The sequence below is a fragment of the Alternaria ventricosa genome (assembly GCF_023758065.1).
Source record: "Alternaria ventricosa strain BMP 2768 chromosome Unknown scaffold_18, whole genome shotgun sequence".
Taxonomy (NCBI): Eukaryota; Fungi; Ascomycota; class Dothideomycetes; order Pleosporales; family Pleosporaceae; genus Alternaria; species Alternaria ventricosa.
The window spans coordinates 338,255-358,544 of NW_026055698.1; the positions used below are offsets into that span (position 1 = coordinate 338,255).

Consider the following 20,290-nt stretch of genomic DNA (forward strand, 5'->3'; position numbering starts at 1 on the left):
AATTTGGACGGTCGATTGGCTTTCCAGAGCGTGGAGTACGCCGACGGCTAACATGATGGCTCATGGAGTCTTGCGCGATGACTCCACTTTCTGGAGTGGTGGGTAACCGTGGTTTGATTGAAATATCGTTTTCGTCCCTGGCTCTTGCGCACTTGACATCTATCGTATACATCACAGCTTCGTCGTTGTTGTTCTTACTTTGAACCTCAAGCCCCACCCCAGGGTCCTTCGCCAATACCACCACCAATATGGCATCCGCCTCTGAGGAGATCACGCCCAAGATGGACCAGCGGTCGGACAAGTCGGTCCCACACTCTTCGAGCGACGTTGAGAAGCAGGCCGCTCCCCCCAAGGATGAGCTTCAGCGCAAGCTTTCATCCCGACACTTGCAGTTCGTCGCCATCGGCGGCACAGTAGGAACCGGTGTCTTCATTGCTAGCGGAGGCTCCATCGCTACTGCTGGTCCCGCCGGTGCGCTCCTGGCTTACGTTTTCGTCGGTACTCTGGTCTACTCTGTTATGCTCAGTCTGGCTGAGATGGCTACTTACCTACCCATTTCTGGTGCTTTCACACAGTACGCTGCCCGCTTCGTCGACCCCTCGTTAGGATTCTCCATGGGCTGGATTTACTGGTTTTCGTGGTCCATCACCTACGCACTCGAACTCACAGCCGCTGGACTTATCATCCAATGGTGGGACTCGGATCTCAGCATCGGCATCTTCATCACCATTTTCTGGGTACCGATCACCGCCGTCAACTTCTTGCCCGTTGACATTTTCGGTGAATTCGAATTCTGGTTTGCTCTCATCAAGGTCGTTGCCCTTGTCGGTTTCTGGATCTACGCCATCTGCATGAACGCTGGTGTCGGCGCACAAGGCTACATTGGCTTCCAGTACTGGAACTCTCCCGGTGCTTTCGCTCCATACCTTGCCGAGGGCCCTGTTGCCAAATTCGTCGGTTTCTGGGCTGTCCTCATCCAGGCTGGTTTCGCGTACCAGGGTACTGAGCTCTGCGCTATTGGTGCTGGAGAGTCTGCGAACCCCCGTGTTACCATGCCTTCAGCTATCCGAAAGACCTTCTGGAGCATTTTCACCCTTTTCGTCTTCACAATCTTCTTCGTTGGCATTCTGGTCCCCTACGACAACGAGGCTCTTCAAATTGGTGACACCAACGCCGGTTCATCTCCTATGGTTATTGCTTTCCAGCTCGCCGGAGTTTCCGCTCTTCCCGATATCTTCAACGCCATCCTGCTCACCGTCGTTCTCTCAGCCGCAAGCTCCAACGTCTACTCAGGCAGCCGTATTCTTGTCGGTCTTGCGGAGGAGAAGTGTGCCCCTGCGTTCCTCAAGGCTACCAGCAAGCGAGGTGTCCCATACTGGGCGACCGCAGTCACTGCCGCCATGGGTCTGCTTGCCTACATGAACCTTAGCGCCAACGGTGGAGAGGCTTTCAACTGGCTCCTCAACATCGTCTCCGTCGCAGGTTTCATCGCCTGGACTTGTGTATTGATCTGCCACATCAGCTTCATGCGCGCACTCAAGGCTCAGAACATCGACCGTGACACTCTCCCATTCAAGTCATGGGGTGGCCGCCCACTCGCCATTTACGGTGTCACTTTCTGCGCCATCATCACCATCACCCAAGGTTTCACCGCATTCGTCCCATGGAGCGTCGAGGACTTCTTCATCGCATACATCAGTCTGATCCTGTTCGCCGTACTTTACATTGGACACAAGCTCATTACCAGGAGCAAATTCATCAACCCCGCGGAAGCCGATCTCCTCACTGGAAAGTTCGAGGACGAGGTTAGCGAGACCTGGGAAGAATCTTCCGCCAGTGGCTGGAAGAAGATGATCAACAAGTTCTTGTAAACATTGCTTCATGGCAACAAAAAGTGTTTTGGGTTCTCTTCGATCCGATAGCATAGCGTAGCGTTTGGGGCATAGCATTTGCACGGCGTTTTTCATTTCTAGCGTTTAGGCCGCGGCAGATACCAGTGTTAATGTTTACTCTTCATACTTCAAACTCTTTGATCTGCATATGGTGAACTCCTTCGAGCTTGTTACATTTGCTGATCTCTCAGCTTTTTGTGGCTGTGCACTGATCATCTCAGCAATATCCAGTCTGTCATCCGATCAACACCGCCACACTGTGGCTATGCCTTTCTACTGAGTCGATCGCCCCTTACATCAACTGCTTTACTCGGTGTTGACCAGACATTGAGTCCACTCATGCGAGCTAGTATCATCGTCATCAATGATTGTAGCCCAGTGCTTGAACTTGTCGTGTCAGAAGTGGAAGCTTGCTTGCTGTATCACTCATGCGGGGTGACGTAGCGGGCGCCTTAAGCTAGGCGGCCTGTGTCCGGGAAATTGTGGTGTTGTGAACTCCAATATTGATTTCCTAATGCCGTGGTATCGAACTCCATATTATACTCCATCGAAACATAAATCCATCGCTCGGTAAAGTGTCGTAACCACATCAAACCCCGCTTGCCTCCTTCCCCACGTTGACCGTCAACTTCCCCTGTGTTCATAAAACTCCATATGTCGTGATATGGTCTAACCCCAGAGCCTGACAACCTCCACAACACCCAGACCCAGTGCAGTGATCTGCAGAGCGCGACTTGGTGAAAGCATGTCAGACGCCGCGCTTTCGGTGTTGTTTTTTCCACCACTGCCCTTTCCACCCTTGCCTCCTTTGCCGCCGCTGCTGCTGGCGCGTTCTTCGAGTTGAACTTCTGGCATGACTAGAGTGTCGCGTGCGGCAAGCGCTTCGCGGAATTGGGCGCGAGATCCGATGAGTGCGGGTTCAGCTACCGCGTCTGGGTTGGCGACGGGTGCTGGGTTGGCGAGCGCAACTGTCGCGAGGAGAAGAGTGGTTGCCGCTGTGAACTTCATGGTGGTGGTGTTTGAGGTAGATTTGCAAGTTTGTGTTTGGAGATGTAGAGTTGTGAAGGAGATGGTGAAGTCGAGTTAGGGGTTTTATAGACTGATGAGTATATTAAGGGTGACTGGTTGATAGATGAGTCGCCGCAATGAGTATTTGGTGTAACCTTGAGGCAGATTTGATGAGTTGTATGCACGTAGAAAGGAGGCGCGACGCATCGCATTTATGTGTTCAAGCCATAAGCGGTGTGCTTCATGAATTACGCCGTGGACGCCTTAAGGCTGTACACAGCCTGCACGCGATGGTAAGATCGCCAACACAGCCTGCTTTCAGCTTGATGCGATTCTGGTAATGGTCTGTGACGTCGTGAGGTGTTGGCCCAATCACAACCGTTGTTTAGCCAGTCATGGAAAAGCGCGAGATTGGGCTGACGACTTGGCTTTCTTGGCGGTCAGCTGAACAAGGCGTTCCGTCCCGCTCTTGGTCGCCTGCCTCAAGAGCTTGACAGTCTCCAAGTACTTCTGTGATTCCTGTTTTTCTTTCAAGTCAGGAACGCAGTCAGCAATATGGACGCAGCACTGGTAACTCAAGCTTCACTGGACCGTCAGTTCCCAATGAAACTCACATTACCTGTGCTACGTTCGTAGAAGACTCCCGAAGTCACCATTCCATCATTCAACCATTCCTAGTAACCTGACAGTGTTACATCGACATTGCAGCATTTGAAGACGGGAGGCGAGATGGAAATCGGTATGGAGATTTGTAAACACTGTCTAAATTGTACACGGATGACTAGACGGATGCTTGTGTATGCGACCTGTATGAACCTGACAGGTCTTGTTTGCTTTCCGATGTGAACTGATCCTTGTCCTGGCTTGTGGGTATGCGTTCGAGGCGAACGTGCCCTGCGTCGCGTGGCTTGGACGAGGAAGAGGGAGAGTTTCGCATCGCGTTGGGAAAGAACTGTCGTGCCATCGGACGAAGAGCAGCAATGCTGACGGAGATGATGCCTAGGCTGCACTCGCCTACTGACATGATGACGCACTCGACGCTTTGATCTGTATGGCTGTTAGCTGATATGTCCGAGTAGAATAGCTGATATCAACGCGGGTCTGTCTGCCAGTAGGTATAGCAGTTCGTGCTGTGCCTGATGTTCGGAAAAAGCCTTGCACCATGAACCTTGATTCAAGAGAATACTTACAGGTAACATCTAGGACGCGTAAACGATTCAAGAAGGCGATACGGACGATGCCCAATATGCTTGCGCTATGGAAAGTCAGCAAAGTCCGATGATTTGCAGTTCACACATACCTTGCACCTCCTGCCAGTAGCACACATAGGACGATTCGTTGCCTCTTTGGCATCTTCAGCCTCCAAATATGAGGCACGGGTAGCGCGCAAAGGAGGAGATCCGTTGCGACATTAACGGCGGAGCTGGCGTATAGATAGGTGACGTAGTCGACACACACTGGTTCGAGAGTGAAGTCCCACGCTCCTTGCACGGGACGACACTGGAAGATGGTGACGAAAATTCCTAAGATTACTTCAGCACATGTCATTTGTCGGGAACTTGGTTCATCTTACCTGAAATCCATAGACCGACGATGAGCACAGATATCGCGTACATCCAGATGCGGAAAGTCCTGTCCTGGATGAAACGCAGGTACGACGATATGATGGCGATCTTCGTCAATGCAATAGCAAAGGCGTAGAGGATCTGGCAGATGAAGAGGTACTAGAGCGCGTTAGTTGTGACAGCTCGACAGCGCCAGCTCCATAGTTAGGACAATTCTGATAACGACGCATCGCCATGGCCAGGATACGACACCCAAAGAAAGGTTGGTACTTACCAAGATACAGTCTTTCAAGGTGTCGAAGAGGGTCAACATGGGCAGAAGCCAAATGTGTCGTCCCAGGCCATATTGAGTTGCTGTCACATCATCAGATGAAGTTCACACTCGAAGTATTTGCTGCTTACCAGCGATACACACTGCAGCCAGAGCAACAGTGAAGACGGCGGCGCAAATGATAAGGACTGCTACACATTAGCTGGGACGTTTGTGACGGAATGGGTAGGCGCATACAGTCGTCTATAAAGATATGGCCGACGTATTTCGCTCTTGCGAAGAGCCGGAGACCGACGGTCAACACCACTAGAGCGATGAAGACTGCGCATGTTATGGTGAGACTGTTGACCTTCGTAGTATGGTCGCTGAAATCGAATTGGGTGATGTCGACTTCTATGCCACCGAAGAACATAGGGTCCGCGTTGGGGTTGGAGTTCTGGCTTGCCATAATGCAAGGTCTCAGTGGTCTCAATGTAGAATGAAGATAAGATCCGCAACAATCTGTGTAGAGGAGCCCGAAGGCATATGAATGTACGTAGAGGTCGGGCCGCAACCGGCGTAGTCTCACGGGGGCGAGTGGCCTGTGAGATATGCACGATGAATGCGCAATAGACCCGGTGGATCCCCTTATTATCTCTCGGTCAGCCGTTGTGGCGCATCTTTCGTCAGGACTTTGGGCGGCATCATTAGACTCTTCCATCAGACCGGTAACCCTAAATGACATGTGGAGCTAGCTCTTAATGCTTGAACATGAATCCGGAACGAAAAGCAACATTCCTTCCAGACCTTTGGATCTCTGGTGTTTGGTTTCAGGCGCGCCGTCGACGTATCATGATTCTTTGCCAACCTCTGCCATTGTATGGTTCTGTTTCGCCAGACCACCTCTTCAGGATGCAATTACTCGGACGATGGCGAAGGGATTCCCCATTCAAATGTCGCGCTATTGAAGAAGTGCGGGTGTGCCGCTCTGCGCTAGCTGACGGCCTCTTCGTCCCCATCACCTGCAAGAGCAGGCGCAGGCACCAATGTAGCTGATCGACCATCCAGAGGAGCCGCATCATAGTTTATCGGATTGGTAGTATGCCACCGAAGAGACCCTGTGGCATTCATCCCGCGGAAGAGGCTGATGCGAGTGTATGAGCGCACCACCAAAGATCGATTTTAGTCCACTGTGGTCTCGAGATGGCACAATATTCTATGCGGTAATGATAACTATCTTGGGGATGGCTGAAAGTATAACTCATGTCGATCTAGTTTCTTCCCCCTAGGAGTTCTCGACCAGCTGGGTTCCGCGGGCACTACGATGGTAGTGGTACTTCCCATGGCCCCTGCTTACTCAGATGAAAGTAGCGAATCAGCAGCATCCCGAGGCATTTGTCCCTGTACATAGAACACGTGCTAATGTACTCGAAACTTTGGGTGTACCGCAAAATCTCACAGTAGATGCGTCCCGCAAAGCGATTGCGAGAGCTGCAGTCTGCAGCCCGCTCCAGAGTCCAGTAAGACGCGCGGCGTCAAAGATTTCGTAGAAAAAATCGTCGCTTGGGCATCATTCGGTTTGTATGATCAGTAGAGACGAGGAGCATTTGAATATAGCGACCGACGGCGTTGAGGCACGTTGAACGGCGTGCAACGCGATGGGGCGGGGAGGATGAAGGAGGCACCGCGGACGGGACGGACTCGCTTCCGATGGTGCCGACATGTTGATCTCGCACGCTTCGCAGCACGGACTTGAACCATCTCGCCGCCGTCAGGTCGCCATTTTTCCTCGAAAGAGATAGGTGTCGTGCATCTCATGGCAATTTGCGCGCATGTCTATGAACCCAATATCGTGAACCTAATCGGCGTGATCATAGCGATGCCTGAGACTCCACGTGTTGTGCAGCAGCTTGTCCACGAATGGTAAAACTTTCGACTTAGGCCCAACCTCTCGAATTACAATTCCTGGGTCGATGCTCTTAGCTTTGCATTATGTAGCCGCTGGCCCGTGAGTTGTTCTTAGTTCCCAAGAGCGCACGTAGAGGTCCTGCATACATACATACTGTGCAGCCCGAAGCACACCACTACATAACACTCGCCACACAGACAAAGTTATCACTCTATGCGCAAGATCGTTCCAAATCTTAGTCGAATAATTCGGTAGCTGATGACCACATGCGCGGTGATGGCCTCCGCAGCTTGGCGAACTCGACAGCACAGCGGAGCCCCGAAGGACGCGTCTCCCATCTTACATGGGGAGCTTCGAGATAATTGGCCTATCAAGATCCAACAGCAAGGCACGAAAAACTCAGGCCTGTAACGAGTAAGGCCAAGATCACAATTGACCGAAGTTTTGGTGAGGAGACGAGGCTGAGCCGGCGAAAACGACGCGCTATTAGGGCCGTCTGCGAATGAGCGATGGGTGCCGCGACTCTGCCGATGCTTGAACGCGAAAACAAGGGTGAGGTGTCGTCGTCGATGCCCATTGCCCTGGGACGCTGATGTTCATATGTATGTGGGGTGTAGTAAGTGCGAATGAGTCTGGAGGTAAATTTGAACTTGGTCATTAGAAGCTTACTCTACTGTACAACTGTCAACGTGTGCTCTGACAGTCTTCTTACTATACATTTATCATCGTGATATCCACAATGTCGACATCCACAGACCCGACTGTGCCGCTCCCGACCGAGACAGAGAAAGACCGCAAGGACAAGGACGATGATGACGATGACGACGTGAGCTCAACTACACCTGCACCAACTCCAACGCCGCCAACACCGGGTCCTCCCGGGAGACCATCACCGGCCGATGCATCACAATCTTCCCCGACCTCTCTTCCTTCTTCAACCTCGACGCAAACCTCTGCTTCAGCGCCCGCAATTTTAGAATCTGGAAATGGCGGTCTGGGCGTTGGCGCGAGCGCTGGTATCGGCGCAGCAGTCGCCGTTGCTATCATACTACTTTTACTGGGAGGCTGGTTTTGCGTGCGTCGAAGACGAGCTGAAATACGCCGGAAGAGCACCCTGTCACAAAGTTCGTACGACTTGGAGAATGCGACGAAGGGGAGCGGATGTGGAGCCCTCGGGCCAGCGGAGATGGAGGCTGGGTGTAATAGCGAGAAGAGCGCTTCTGAACTCGCCAGTCCTGTTGTTCCCGTGGAGGCCGTTGGTGACCGGCGTCTCTTTGCTGCAGAATTACCAGGTTCCGAAGTCCTTCCAACCGATGAAAAGAAAGGCAGTGGGGAACGACTCTTCCCGGACTCGCCAATCGATGACGAAGACGGCCAGTACCATATCGATTCGAAGATCATCGAGGATAAGAAGGCGTCGTGTTGACGGTCCGCTAGCATCTTATGTCGTTATGAATCAAAACACATTTTTTTCGCACTTTCCTAGCGGCGAAGCAGATCTTGGAAATCTCTCTCAATGGTTGGTGTACTCGCGATGAACCGATGGAAAATGAACATTTGGAGGCGGTGATACTGGCGAACCGTCTTGCGGGGTGTAGTCTCTCGACAAGCGCTGCAACGGCGAGACTCCACCAGGAGAAGCTTCAGGTGGTGAGACCATGAGCAGCGGTACAGGAGCGCGTACGGGTTCTGTGGTATGGCTCGTGGTATTCGGCTCCAGTGCCATGCTCCAAGTCCTCCATTGTTCGAGCTTTCGAACGTACAGTTCTTCCGCTTCTGACGTGGCGTGAATGTTGCCATTTCCCTCTACTTCTTGCGCAGCTGTATCACCATGCAGTTCTGGTATCTGGCCTGCATCTAATTCGTAGATAATTCGAGCATCGGCTTCAACAGGTGGTGGTGGAGGTGTTGGCAGCGGTGGTGACGACACGGGCGTAGAATACCAAGCTTTCTCCTGTAATCCTGCTTCGGCATCCATCGACTCTTTCTTTGTGGTCTGGAGTTGTGCTTTCCGAGCCAGCACACGGTTTCTTCGTCTGATCGCAAAGAAAGCAAGAATAGCGATAACGACGACCGACACCGAACACGCTACTCCAATGGCAATACCACGTTTGATGCCGGGAAGAGCCAAGTCTGTTTCGATTGCATTCTCCTCTTGAGTGGTCGTCAGGTTGAAACGATTCAATGTAGGGGATGGTGTGGGTGTCGCCATGGTTGGGGAGTCACTTGACGTTTCGCATACACGCAGAACGTGAGAGGATGTGGAAGTTAGTGCTTCATCGCGGAGTGCGACCTTCGGGCATATGCAGTACATGGTCGGAGCAAATATTGCGGCGCAGTCGTGAAGCCTGCATGATCGCCGCACCAGCCTGGCTATGAAACCATGCAAGAGGTGTCTTCGGCGGCTACAGGATTATGGGTCGGGAATCCAATCACGCCGCTCTAGACCAACCATGCCCCGGCGCGTAGGGCAGTGCAACAGACGTGGAACGTGGCACAAGCTTAAGAACCGGCATCGCGATCCTTTTTGAGTGGTTAAAGGAGTTGGGGTTGCTAAAATGTAAGGAGCATAAGGCGTATGCCTATGTTGCGGCACGATAAGCGTAGAGGAGTGGCGTGGGGCGGCATGTCATCATTTGCCTCCTAGGTAGAACCACGAACACGACGCTCTCACCGGTCGAACTTACAAGTGTTCCCATAGTCCATATCACCGTGCACCTTGTTTTTCCAAACGATGAGTTACGCGCTGAATGATTTTGCAGAGGCCCACCCTAGGCAGTTTAAGCGGGGTGTCTGCGGGTGCCCGCATCCCGCGCGGCTCTGCGGCTCTTTACCGACATCTCATCAACATCGCCTTTCTTCTCTTCCCAATGTTTAGAAACACCAACTGACACAAGCTCTGTCGCACTGAACTCAGCCGCAAATTTCAAACCCAAGGACAGGTTGCCAGGCTGCCTCATGGCCATGGGGGCCGCTGGCCGGTCAGCCTCGCTGGCGGCCTGAATCCGCAAGTTCGGGGAAGCGGCCCCATGCGTCGACACGCCTACTACTTGAGTCAAGCAACTTCGCAAGAATTTGCTGTAAGTACCGACGGTCGCCAAATTTCCCTTACTCAGACAATGCGTCTTTTTGTTGGTGTCAAAAATAACTATCGCAACGAGCCGCCAGTATCAACATATTGGCTATCCCGGTGCTGTACCGTGATATTGGAAGCGGGACTCTACGATCACCATCCGTACCGGCAGACCCAGACGCTCGATCTCTTCATCCTGCCGATAAAAGGTTGGAGCTATATCTACTGACGCTCATATTCTAAATGTAAATAAGAATTTCCTACTTATGAAGCCACCACATCGGAGTACTGGAAAGAAATTCTGCCCAAACCATTCAATTACTATTTCGTATCGCGTCTTAGGCTGTGGCTGCAAACCCTTTTCCTCGGCTACATTGTCGTTTCAATCTAAACACGAGCAAACACTCTGGTTACAAGTACTTCTTCCCGATCTTAACCGTCTCTCCATCCTCCTGCTGTCCATCCACGACACACAGTTCCAGATGTTGGTCGCCTGTCTCCTGGATCTGGATCATACTCGTCCATGTCTCAGGGCGCTCCACGCCTGCACTCGTGCCGTACAACTTGTCGCTCGGCGCCGAATTCATTGCCAACGCGATGAGCTCCGCTACGTCCTCCCAGCACTCGCCACCATAGTACCGTCCTCTAGCGATGGAATAGCCTATAAATGCTACATGCACAATCAACATCAGCGCAAAGAGCAGCAGGATAACCATGGCTGCCCAGACGGCTGTGTTCTGGAGTCCGTATCCGTAGCCGTAGGAATCGAGTGTGATGCGAACTGAGTAGAAACCGGGAACGTAGCTCTTCCATTTGTAAAGCCTTTCACCCGAAGGAAGAAAAGTCTCCAATTTTGTCACTACGTCCCCGTTGGTGGCGTTAGATTTGACAAGAGAGGATAATCTGAATGTGCTTCGCGCTATGCCGTCCACGAGCACGGTGCCCACTAGCATAGCTATTGCTTCTTCGATCGCGCCACCCGTATCTTCGGATGTGATGTTAGGCGCAAAAAACTTCGTGATGTTGTTCTTTTCTGATTTAGGGCGGATGATGGCAGTATTGAGGAACCGGGCCATGCCACTGACACTGGAGGAAGAGTTGTCGGCTAGCCACTCGCTTTGCTGTCGGTTCAGAAAATGCGCCCAGTCGAGCCTCAAGTCGAGCGGGTTTTCTGATATGCCCAATTTGGTGAGGAGTGCTTTTTCGGGTTTCCATTCGGTCTCGGAGAGTGCATCAGAAACGTTGCTCGAGACAGTGGTTGAGTTCTTGGGCTGGTAATATGCATCGCTAGAGACCCACCTTGCATCAGTTGGGCATGCCACAGCGGCAGTGGATGAGTATCTGTCTTTTGTGGGGTTCTTGGCCGAGACAGGGATGATTGCCAACGCAAATAGCGATGATGATAAATCCCCGTTGCTGTTTTTGTACCATTTGAACCTCGCGTTTTTACTCGGTAGCCGATCAAAGACAGTATCGTTAGACTTGGCGTATTTTGTCTCAGCTTCGGGATGCAATGCCTCCTGCCCCCATGCCTGTGACCTATCGATGTTCGGAAATGGGACACGTAGTCGATCCGGGACTTGGGTCCACAAAGAGAGGCTACACTTCACATAGACGATGGGCTGGTGTATTGGAGTGTCCGCCGTGATGCGCAATCGGGGATATGCCATATCCCGGGTACCACCGGCGTTGTTGTGTCTCGCATAGTTATAGAAGGTGCCAAGCGTTCTCGTACTCAGCTCTGTGATGACGGTGGTGTAGGCCCAGGCGCCCTTTGGGTCATTGCCAGTCTTGATGGAGACCTTCCGTTGAACGCTGCTCGCATATAGGTCTGTGAAGAGCAAGTCATCGCGTGATCCAGTCTTCGTGAAACCGATAAACTGAATGGTGTCAGCATTGAATACATAATATGTTCGAAAAACTGGAGATAAATACCCATTTGTAGATATCCATGAACCCGGCCGACGGGCAGTGTAGATTTAATGGTGACCTGAATGGATCCTGGAGGCAACGAGCAGTTTCGTATGTGTCCATTGAGTTATTGAGAACAGTCGGCCAGATTTCGGCTGCAGTTGCGTTGTAGAGGACGGTTGAGCCGTTGGCTGGAAAAGCGTCCTTCATCTCGTACCACTCAAGCGAAGGAATCATTGAGATCGCTGACGACGGCCCTAAAGTCAGCGAAAAGATACAGGTGAGAAACAACAAGCCTCCAAATGGGAGGTGACGCCTCCACGCCGCCCAGAATGACCACTTCAACAGCATGCTGGGCGAGCCTGTGACATGAAGTGCATTGACGAGTCCGAAGGGAATACCGTTTCGCCCGACCAGCAGTCTTCGCATGTAGTGAAAGACAATCATGGATAGTGATGCGAGCATCAGCAACTCGTGAGCCTTGGACGCGACCTGAAATGCCTTGAGTTCCATGTTCTGCCGCTTCTGATTCTTGATCTTGAAATCCCTCCAAAAGAGTCCGATGATGTGTATCCACAGAAGGATACCAACAATGGCGATTACTGCAGCATGAAACATGAGCTCAAGCCATGGAAATTCACGCTTCAACGCGATTTTGGCTCCTTCGGTGGGATGCGTAGGTCCCAGATCGCGCTCGTGAACATCACTCTCTTTGGTGGAGACCAACGCTCGCTGATCAATCAAAAGCGCAGTATCCTCCATCATGCTCCGCAAGATACCACAGCGATGGCGAGTTGATGAATCGATCGATAGAACTAGACAACGAGATAAAGAGGATTTGATGAGAAGAGAGGTCAGAAGAAGGAGATATCGAAACAACGGCAGGCGTGGGGACTTGACATGGTTGAGGAGGGTGGAGACGAGGGTCCTCAGCACCGATGATAACACTTCATCTGGGAAGCCTATCAAGATATAGCAGAGTGAGCCAGCGCGACAAGTGCGGGGGCCAAGTCATCTGAGAAGCCAAAGAGCAGGGGCAACGAGGCTGACCACCGATGCCAGCTTGGTGGTTGCGGACTATTGAGTCAGGGGTAATACCCATTTTTGGCATAAGAATTTCAAAAATGGATCAAGATGAAAAGACAAGATTTGAAATCATAGTCTCAGGATGACGAAGTCGCACAATCAGGCTGGATGAGACATGAGAGGAAAACAAAGTAGACAATCGCTGGACTCTACAAGTCTTTTTCCACAAGCTCTTTATATACCAGGAAGATTTTGCGAACGCTCTTGATTGCCAAATGATGGAAAAGTTGCAGCGAGAGAAAACATACGAGTTGGTAACATGCCATTCACCGTGGGCACTGCTGCCGCGTGTGGCGACTACAGCATCCAGATCCCGACTATGGCGAACGGTCAGCATCCGGCAATGAAGAAGAGCACGAGTCATATCCGCCAGTAAAATCGAGTCGGAGTTGTACGTTGCACACGTGCTGGTCGCAAATCAAGCCTTGGGGGTTGGAGGACCTCCAGAGCTCTGTGTGGATTCCAGAAGTGGCTAGTCCCCGACGGGAATGGTGTCGTTCGGGAGAATGACGCGACCTCGGGAGGCCGAGCCTCATCCATGTTCCCCAACGCGAACATCGGCGCATCCACTCGACGCGACGTAGCAGTGCATCCGCTGAGCACGTGCTAATTAGCCCATGCTCATGGAGACAGAATGAATGAGGAGGACGACTACGACAATGGCGCCAGTAAATATCCCCACGACGCTCGGAGGAGCTGCCAGCTGACCGCGCGCAACAGGCTCCGCCGAGGAGGAAGATGAGCAGGAGGAGAATGATGCCATGGACGTAGACGAGGAGGAAGAGGGCGACGATGCAGATGACGGCGATAATGACGACGACGATGCAGACGGAGACAACGACAACGACGATGAAGACCAGGATCAAGATCAGGACCAGGACGAGCCCGACAGCCCTTCGCAGCGACCGCGCAACAGCATATCCAACGGCGGTACAGCTGGACAAGCAGACGGCAATCCCTCTGTCACTCTCACATCACCCAGCCCTCGAGCGGCCGCTTCTGGGGTGCTCGGAAACCTGCCCTTCCACCCCAGCGTGCGACAGGAGGCCTTGAATGCGCCTATCTACGATATCATACCCACCATCGCCGCACCGCACAGCACCTCAATCAATGCTATTACTGCCACACCAGACATGCGATGGGTCTTCAGCGGAGGCGCAGACGGCTATATACGAAAATTTAATTGGGTAGACACGGCCAACGGCAAGCTTGCTCTGACCGTGGCCCAGCGGCATCCTTTCGTTGACTCCGTCACCAAGGCGGGCGTGCTTCTCTCATACTGGGAGAATGAGGATAGCGCCGCAGCAGAGAGCTTATCCCCCGTATACTCGCTCGCAGTGCACCACCAAGCGCTGTGGCTGTTGTCGGGTCTGGACTCGGGAGGCATAAACCTGCAGTCGGTGCGCCATCAGGAAGGAACGCGGATACACACACTCAAGAACCATACCTCAGCCGTGTCGGTCTTGACACTGTCGCAGGACGAGACGTCGGTATTGAGTGGTAGTTGGGACAAGACTATTAATGACTGGGACTTGAACACTGGAAACGTTAAGAGGAAGTTTGAGACGAGTGGAGGACAGATATCCGCAATCGAGCAACGCCCGATGTCTACCTTACCTATACCTCAGGATACCGAAACCCTTCCTACCTCGAACGGCACCTTCTCCTCCAACAACTCCGCCCGACCTCGAACCAACGGCGCCCTCGCGAACGGCGCCGATATAAAGCCCGTGATACCCAAAGAAGAAGGTACTGAGGATGCCCAGGGATCTCCAGATGACTCGCTGTTTGGAGACAAGGACCAGGACTCTTTGTTCGGCGACGGCCAGGAGAACAACCTCTCGGCCACTCTTCCTTCGTTCGGTGGTGACGACGACGAGGACGAGTTCTCTCGAGCCATCGCGAACGGTATACAGCAAGCGGACGACGATGCCAATGCTGACATGGATATGATGGACATGGGCGGTCCTGTACAAGCACCCGAGGAGCCAGCTGCGGAACAAGCGAAGGAACCCCCAGTAGATGCTGAGAACCAACCAGCAGCGAATGGAACTACAGATGCGCAGCTCAATGGTACTTCCAACGGTCTGCCCCATGCAGAGGATCTAGAACAGTCCACGACAACTTCCGCAAACCAGACCGAGCAGCCTGCTTCATCTGAAACGACCTTCATGGACGCGTCGATGGACGGCACATTGCGTATCTGGGACCGCCGGCAACCGAACCCCGTTGCCCGCATCACACCCCCGCGAAACACACCACCGTGGTGCATGAACGCATGCTGGTCACCAGATGGCAACTTCATCTACGCTGGCCGGCGAAACGGCACAGTGGACGAGTACAGCCTGCACAAGAGCCTACGAGAGCCGCGACGCACATTCCGATTCCCCAGCGTCAGTGGTGCAGTGAGCGCAGTTCGGGCTATGCCCAATGGGCGACATCTCATTTGGTAAGTCCACGTCCCCCTCACACGCGCACACATACATACGTGACGTGACGTGAGACAAGCACTAACATGTACCAGTGCATCATACGACATCCTCCGTCTCTACGACCTCGCCCACAACGACGCGGGACCGAAAGCCGGCGCGGCCGCTACACCCTTCTTCATTGTCCCCGGACACCGCACCGGCGTCATATCGCAACTATACCTCGACCCAACGTGCAACTTCATGATCTCAACGGGTGGAAATCGGGGATGGGAGGGAGCGTCGACAGAGGTGATGCTTGGATATGAGATTGGCATCGGATCTTAGCATCTGGCATGTACTATACCCATTGATCGCGGCGTTTGGAACGGCGTTTCTTGAACGAGGGGGGTCTGCGTGCACTTTTGTGATTGGGTACGAAGAGCAAAGAATAAAGAGACAAGAGTTTTAACGCGACGATCGTGAGTGCAACGCGTGTGCCAGGTGACGTAGCTGGGGTAATGGGCATGGGCATACGCAAGTGCTGATTCCGACATGTTACGACGAAGCGTTTAGGACGAAGCTTATTCTTCTTTTCTTTTTCCCTGTCTCCTCTGGTTGTTGCAGCCCTCACGTTTGTTCTGCCATTGCAGCTGATTGACTACTTGCAGGCTCGGCACTCCCGCACCATGTCGATGGTGTCACGCGGAACACGCGTCCACCATAATTTTTTTCCGTGTGGGAGGAGCGGGGTAATTTTGATGAAGTCTTTCCCAGAAGCGCTTACTATCGCATTGACCCGCGGAGAGCAGTATACCCAAACATAGACGGTAAAGGAAGTGACGTAGTCGGTGAGAGCCTCGTTGTACCAAGTACATGCATTGGGCACGAGGATAGGGGCAGGCAGTACGCGCGCGCGCATCTCAACTAGATTTCGGATCGAGAGGGGCGATTAGTCGGATCAGAGTCCGTGGTGTTGCAGAATTCGAAGAGACGGCGGGGCTCATCTCAACCATGCACCCCACAGACAGGATCCCTGGCACCGGCGTCGGCATCCAGTCAAGGCGACTGGAAATCTGTCAGCGCTGGTACATATGCCGGCATTCAACACTATGGAAGTCGCTATCGGCACGGTGTGTCGGCGTTTGGTACAGGAACACCAGCGGTGAGCGCCTCGTATGTACGAACGGAGACGGAATCGAAACGAGGCAGGCGGTCCAATGATCATCTCTTTCGAACTTTTCATCGCCTCGCCGAAACTCGAGCTCGTAACTGTAGGCGCGCGTCATAAAAAGTCCGAGGTGGACCGATGCTGGTCCGATGTGTGTTTCAAGAAACCTGGAACAAAAGCGTCCGAGTTGTTGTAGACCCACAGGTATGGTGTTTCTTCCTTGGTACTCCGAGTACAAATGCAGGTTGACGGTTTGGGGAATCCCTGCTGGGGATTTGTAGGCTAGCGAGCGACTTTAGCTCCCGGGCGCTCGCGCCTCGTAGATCGTATCGCGGAAGGCATGGCGGAAAGGGCGGTGTAGGGCGGTGAAAGGCTTTGGGAGATGCATCGTGAAGGACGTTGAGGGACGGACTCTGCGAGGATGGAGACATCGGTTGTGAAGAAATCTAGTCTTGCTGGGGTTGTCCCAGCGGTGAGTGGTAGATCACGGTACGCGTGCCACTGCATCGGTCGATTTGTGTAGACTAAGGACCCAATGATTTGAATGGAAAAAGCAAACTGTGTAGAGAGCGCTACTAGGGCATGCTGTGTTGTAGTCCACCAGATCTGGTAAGACGTGATGCAGTCAAGGGAGGAAGCGCTGCGAATAACGACGTCTAGAAGCCAGCATGCCAGGGAAGACTACACGCTTCGAAAGAAAACGATGAGCTTCTATTCGTGAACGTTATTTGGTTCGCATTAGGAGAGAAACTGTAGAAGCGTCCAATCCTGTGTCGAATGCAGTTCATTAATGGCGTAAGCGACTTGTAGTTGCATCTGGAAAGAGGAGCCGAGATTGTCACAGCTGCTCCTAGTCACCCAACAAGGTAGCGTTCTTGAACACTCAGCCGCGACAGACTCGTGCACGCCGAACATCATTTGGAACATGAACAGCCATGAGGCGCACAAAAGTTCGTCTCGAGAGCTGAACGTGAGCTCCCAAGACTTCGTCTGCTAGCATTAGCGAGCGGGACGCATTGAAATTCAAGAATTCAGGCGACTCCGACTCGTCAGGCGGCATCAGGGTTCAGGTGACACTGTGGTGGGCGAGATAGAGTTCTTAGTCAGATATTGAGGCGCAAGCCCAAATTGGCGCCCGGGAACCGCGTTACCCACGTCTACAGTGTCCGACTATCGTCGACGTTGACCGCAACGTCAGAAAACGGTGACTGTGACATTACAAAGCCCAACAGGAGGGTCGTGTGTATGCAAAACTACGTCATTCCATGTTTTGTAGAGCCCAAGCAAAATCGGGCCGTATCGCGGTTGTAAGGAGGAATCTGGGAAAACAGTAGAAATCTCAAAATAATGGAGAACTGGATAGTGGAGCCGAGAGGTGCTGCCGCGTTATCCCAGGTTGTCGAATGATACGGGTAATGCTCCGTGTAGGCAGACCGCGGTGCCAGGCTTCAATAGTGGCAATTGTCACGGTGATCCAAAGTTAATGTAGTTTGCCAGTGTGGTGTATTGGAGCCGCATCAGCTGAATCATCCACGGAGCTGAAACCCGATCCATGACCTTTTGATGAAACATTTCTGGAGGAACGCCACCGGGTTCGGTGTAGTCGAGCGTCGGCTGCAGGCACAGAACAAAGGTTCACGCAAGCAGCCTCGTCATGCTCACGACGAGCGTGGCAGGGCGGATGTAGCGGGACTCTAAGCAGTTCCGTCGTGGCCTCTCAGCGGCGCGAGCGAGCGGCGTGTGAGCAGAAGAGGGTGTATGATGGACCAAAAGAGGCAAGCCTGAAATGAGGCTGAGTGGGAATGGGGAGGTTGTGATGGTATGCTGGTGTGATCTGCCCCGCCGCTAGCGCTGTATCGTGACTGCGTAGTGTCTTCGGGCCTTTGGCTCCACCCTCGACGCCTAGTGTCGCCAGTCGTCGTGACGGCTCGCTGCAATTTGCACGATCGCGCTGTTCAGTCTCTGGCCATAGTTTGACATCTAGCGGCACCCGATGGATCGTCAGTCCTGCATTAACGGCCGTCGAGTCCGCAACACCTAGTGGCCAATGCGCGCGTGCAGCCTGCAGGTCATCCTACACCGAGATGGTGTGCCGCCAACCATCTCATGTGGCCCGCCCGCCATCACTCTGCCTGTCATCCATTCCTTTGCGCCCTGGGATCCTTACCTATTCTGCTCACGCTGCACTAAGCTTCTCATCCACACCGCACGCTAATGCGTATGCACTGCACATGCAGGGCTCCTCTTCCGGCTGCTTCGCTCGCCTGTCAACATAAGTACCCAAGGAATCCTCCAGAATATGCATCCCGTACCCAGATATCTCGCGGAGGATAAACCACGGTTCCTACTGACTGTCGCTTCTTGCATTGCCCTCTCCCAGGCAAACACCTCCCAGGCAGCACTCCCATTGTCTCATATTCGTCGCCTCTCTCACGCCGCCCACCCGTGACACTCCCAGACGCCTACCCCCAAGTCACGCATATATAGCTTGCGTGCGCCGCTCACCACTGGCGAACCTACTACCAGAATCTCCTACCAACACCACTTGTGAACTCTCTTCACCGAGCGTTCGCGAGCTGTTGTTTCAGGAAGGACCGGCCAGGAGCCGGGGGATCGAACACCATTCTCGGTCACATCGCCTTTGTCAAGGTTGAATCAAGCGCTAAGCCATCACTGCCTGTTCGACGTTCATCGCTCCTTCGAAAATTCAAGGACTTCCTCTTAATAATGCCTTCCTATCTACGAAGCACCCCTCGCGCCTACTCCTTCCCACCATGGGTCGAGAATGGCAACGACGACACTAATGATAACGATCTTCCGGACATCGACGAAGACCCCTTCTCGCACTTCATCTCACCACCCATCACCGAGGCTGACGACCCGTACGAGCTGTCCCTGAGCGCAGGCATCGACGTCCAGGAAGGACCGCGCACCACCAAGTCTTCCAAGTTCAAGTCCAACCTCGCCAACAAGTGGACCCGATATGTCAAGCACAACCACAGCCAGCTCCACACTCAGTACCACGCGCCTACCATCTACGAAGAGGACGAGGAGGAGTCTTTCATGGGGCTGGACGATGATCGATTGAACGACACGCCACAAGTCGTGTCTCAGCTCAGCCCGCCACGGATCAGAATCACTGAACCATCACGAGGCCGCGCACAGGATCTCGCAACCCGCAAACAGCAAAACCGTCGCCGGTACTCGCGCACACTATCGGGTCATCGCCACTCATGGAGAGAACCCAGCCCGGACCTGTTCACTGTAGACGAATCTGAAGAGGAGGATGTTCCTGCGCTACGTCGCGCAAAGACTAGGAAGCCCAAGGACGGCGCAGAACGCCGGAGGTCATCGACCCGATCAAAATCAAGAGCACGAGTCGACTCGGTAACGGGAGAGTCGATCTTGTAGCACGGTAGCACGGCGGGATAGAGAAAAAGGTGCATCATGGGGTAGGGGTTGGATACACAGCATTGCGCGGCGTTGGTGGCTTTTTGACTTTACACACAGCATTGGAAGGCGTTTTTGGTATACCACGGGCTTGCATTTTTATGGTTCCACGCATTGGGCGGTGTTTTACTGAGCATTTACACATACTGTACTGCATTGCGTGCCGCGGCAGCATGATAGCGATCGAACCAACAAATTCCACTTCATAATATCTTCAAGCTTCATCCCCTCCTTCGCACTTGGCTCGGTGATATTGCCATGACGACCTCATCAAACGCAACGGGCCAACCCCTTCCATTGACAACCTCCGTCGGCGATATACTGAGTCGAGCACACGCAACCATCCCCCACCCGAAAATGCGACTACTGCAGACTAGTCGACAAGCGTGCAGTACCGTGACCTCACGCCGCATAACCCACGATAGCGAAAAGACGACCAACAGCGCCCAAATTACCCCTCCACCCGCCAAACAGCGAACATCCCTCTTTCGCGCGCTTACCGCCCCTACCCTAAACCATCCGAAAAACCTCCGCGGCGACTGTCAGAACAAGAATAATCGGGTCTCC

At 53.1% G+C, this 20,290-nt stretch overlaps 7 protein-coding genes across 7 annotated transcripts; 4 read left to right on the forward strand and 3 right to left on the reverse strand.

The window, feature by feature from the left end:
* Positions 1-248: 248 nt before the first annotated feature.
* Positions 249-1,871, forward strand: J4E93_008806 (uncharacterized protein; the record flags this gene model as incomplete). Its single annotated transcript, XM_049346704.1, has 1 exon — positions 249-1,871. One exon carries the CDS (start codon positions 249-251, stop codon positions 1,869-1,871), a length of 1,623 nt encoding a protein of 540 aa, XP_049196124.1.
* Positions 1,872-2,561: 690 nt separating this feature from the next.
* On the reverse strand, positions 2,562-2,900 carry J4E93_008807 (uncharacterized protein; the record flags this gene model as incomplete). Its single annotated transcript, XM_049346705.1, has 1 exon — positions 2,562-2,900. One exon carries the CDS (start codon positions 2,898-2,900, stop codon positions 2,562-2,564), a length of 339 nt encoding a protein of 112 aa, XP_049196125.1.
* Positions 2,901-4,444: 1,544 nt separating this feature from the next.
* Positions 4,445-5,184, reverse strand: J4E93_008808 (uncharacterized protein; the record flags this gene model as incomplete). Its single annotated transcript, XM_049346706.1, has 2 exons — positions 4,445-4,624; positions 4,999-5,184. 2 exons carry the CDS (start codon positions 5,182-5,184, stop codon positions 4,445-4,447), a joined length of 366 nt encoding a protein of 121 aa, XP_049196126.1.
* A 2,179-nt stretch (positions 5,185-7,363) lies between these two features.
* Positions 7,364-8,050, forward strand: J4E93_008809 (uncharacterized protein; the record flags this gene model as incomplete). Its single annotated transcript, XM_049346707.1, has 1 exon — positions 7,364-8,050. One exon carries the CDS (start codon positions 7,364-7,366, stop codon positions 8,048-8,050), a length of 687 nt encoding a protein of 228 aa, XP_049196127.1.
* Positions 8,051-10,107: 2,057 nt separating this feature from the next.
* Positions 10,108-11,845, reverse strand: J4E93_008810 (uncharacterized protein; the record flags this gene model as incomplete). The annotated part of the gene is made up of 2 exons (XM_049346708.1): positions 10,108-11,577; positions 11,633-11,845. 2 exons carry the CDS (start codon positions 11,843-11,845, stop codon positions 10,108-10,110), a joined length of 1,683 nt encoding a protein of 560 aa, XP_049196128.1.
* A 1,483-nt stretch (positions 11,846-13,328) lies between these two features.
* Positions 13,329-15,450, forward strand: J4E93_008811 (uncharacterized protein; the record flags this gene model as incomplete). The annotated part of the gene is made up of 3 exons (XM_049346709.1): positions 13,329-13,362; positions 13,415-15,143; positions 15,219-15,450. 3 exons carry the CDS (start codon positions 13,329-13,331, stop codon positions 15,448-15,450), a joined length of 1,995 nt encoding a protein of 664 aa, XP_049196129.1.
* A 3,550-nt stretch (positions 15,451-19,000) lies between these two features.
* Positions 19,001-19,684, forward strand: J4E93_008812 (uncharacterized protein; the record flags this gene model as incomplete). Its single annotated transcript, XM_049346710.1, has 1 exon — positions 19,001-19,684. One exon carries the CDS (start codon positions 19,001-19,003, stop codon positions 19,682-19,684), a length of 684 nt encoding a protein of 227 aa, XP_049196130.1.
* Between the last annotated feature and the right edge of the window lie 606 nt (positions 19,685-20,290).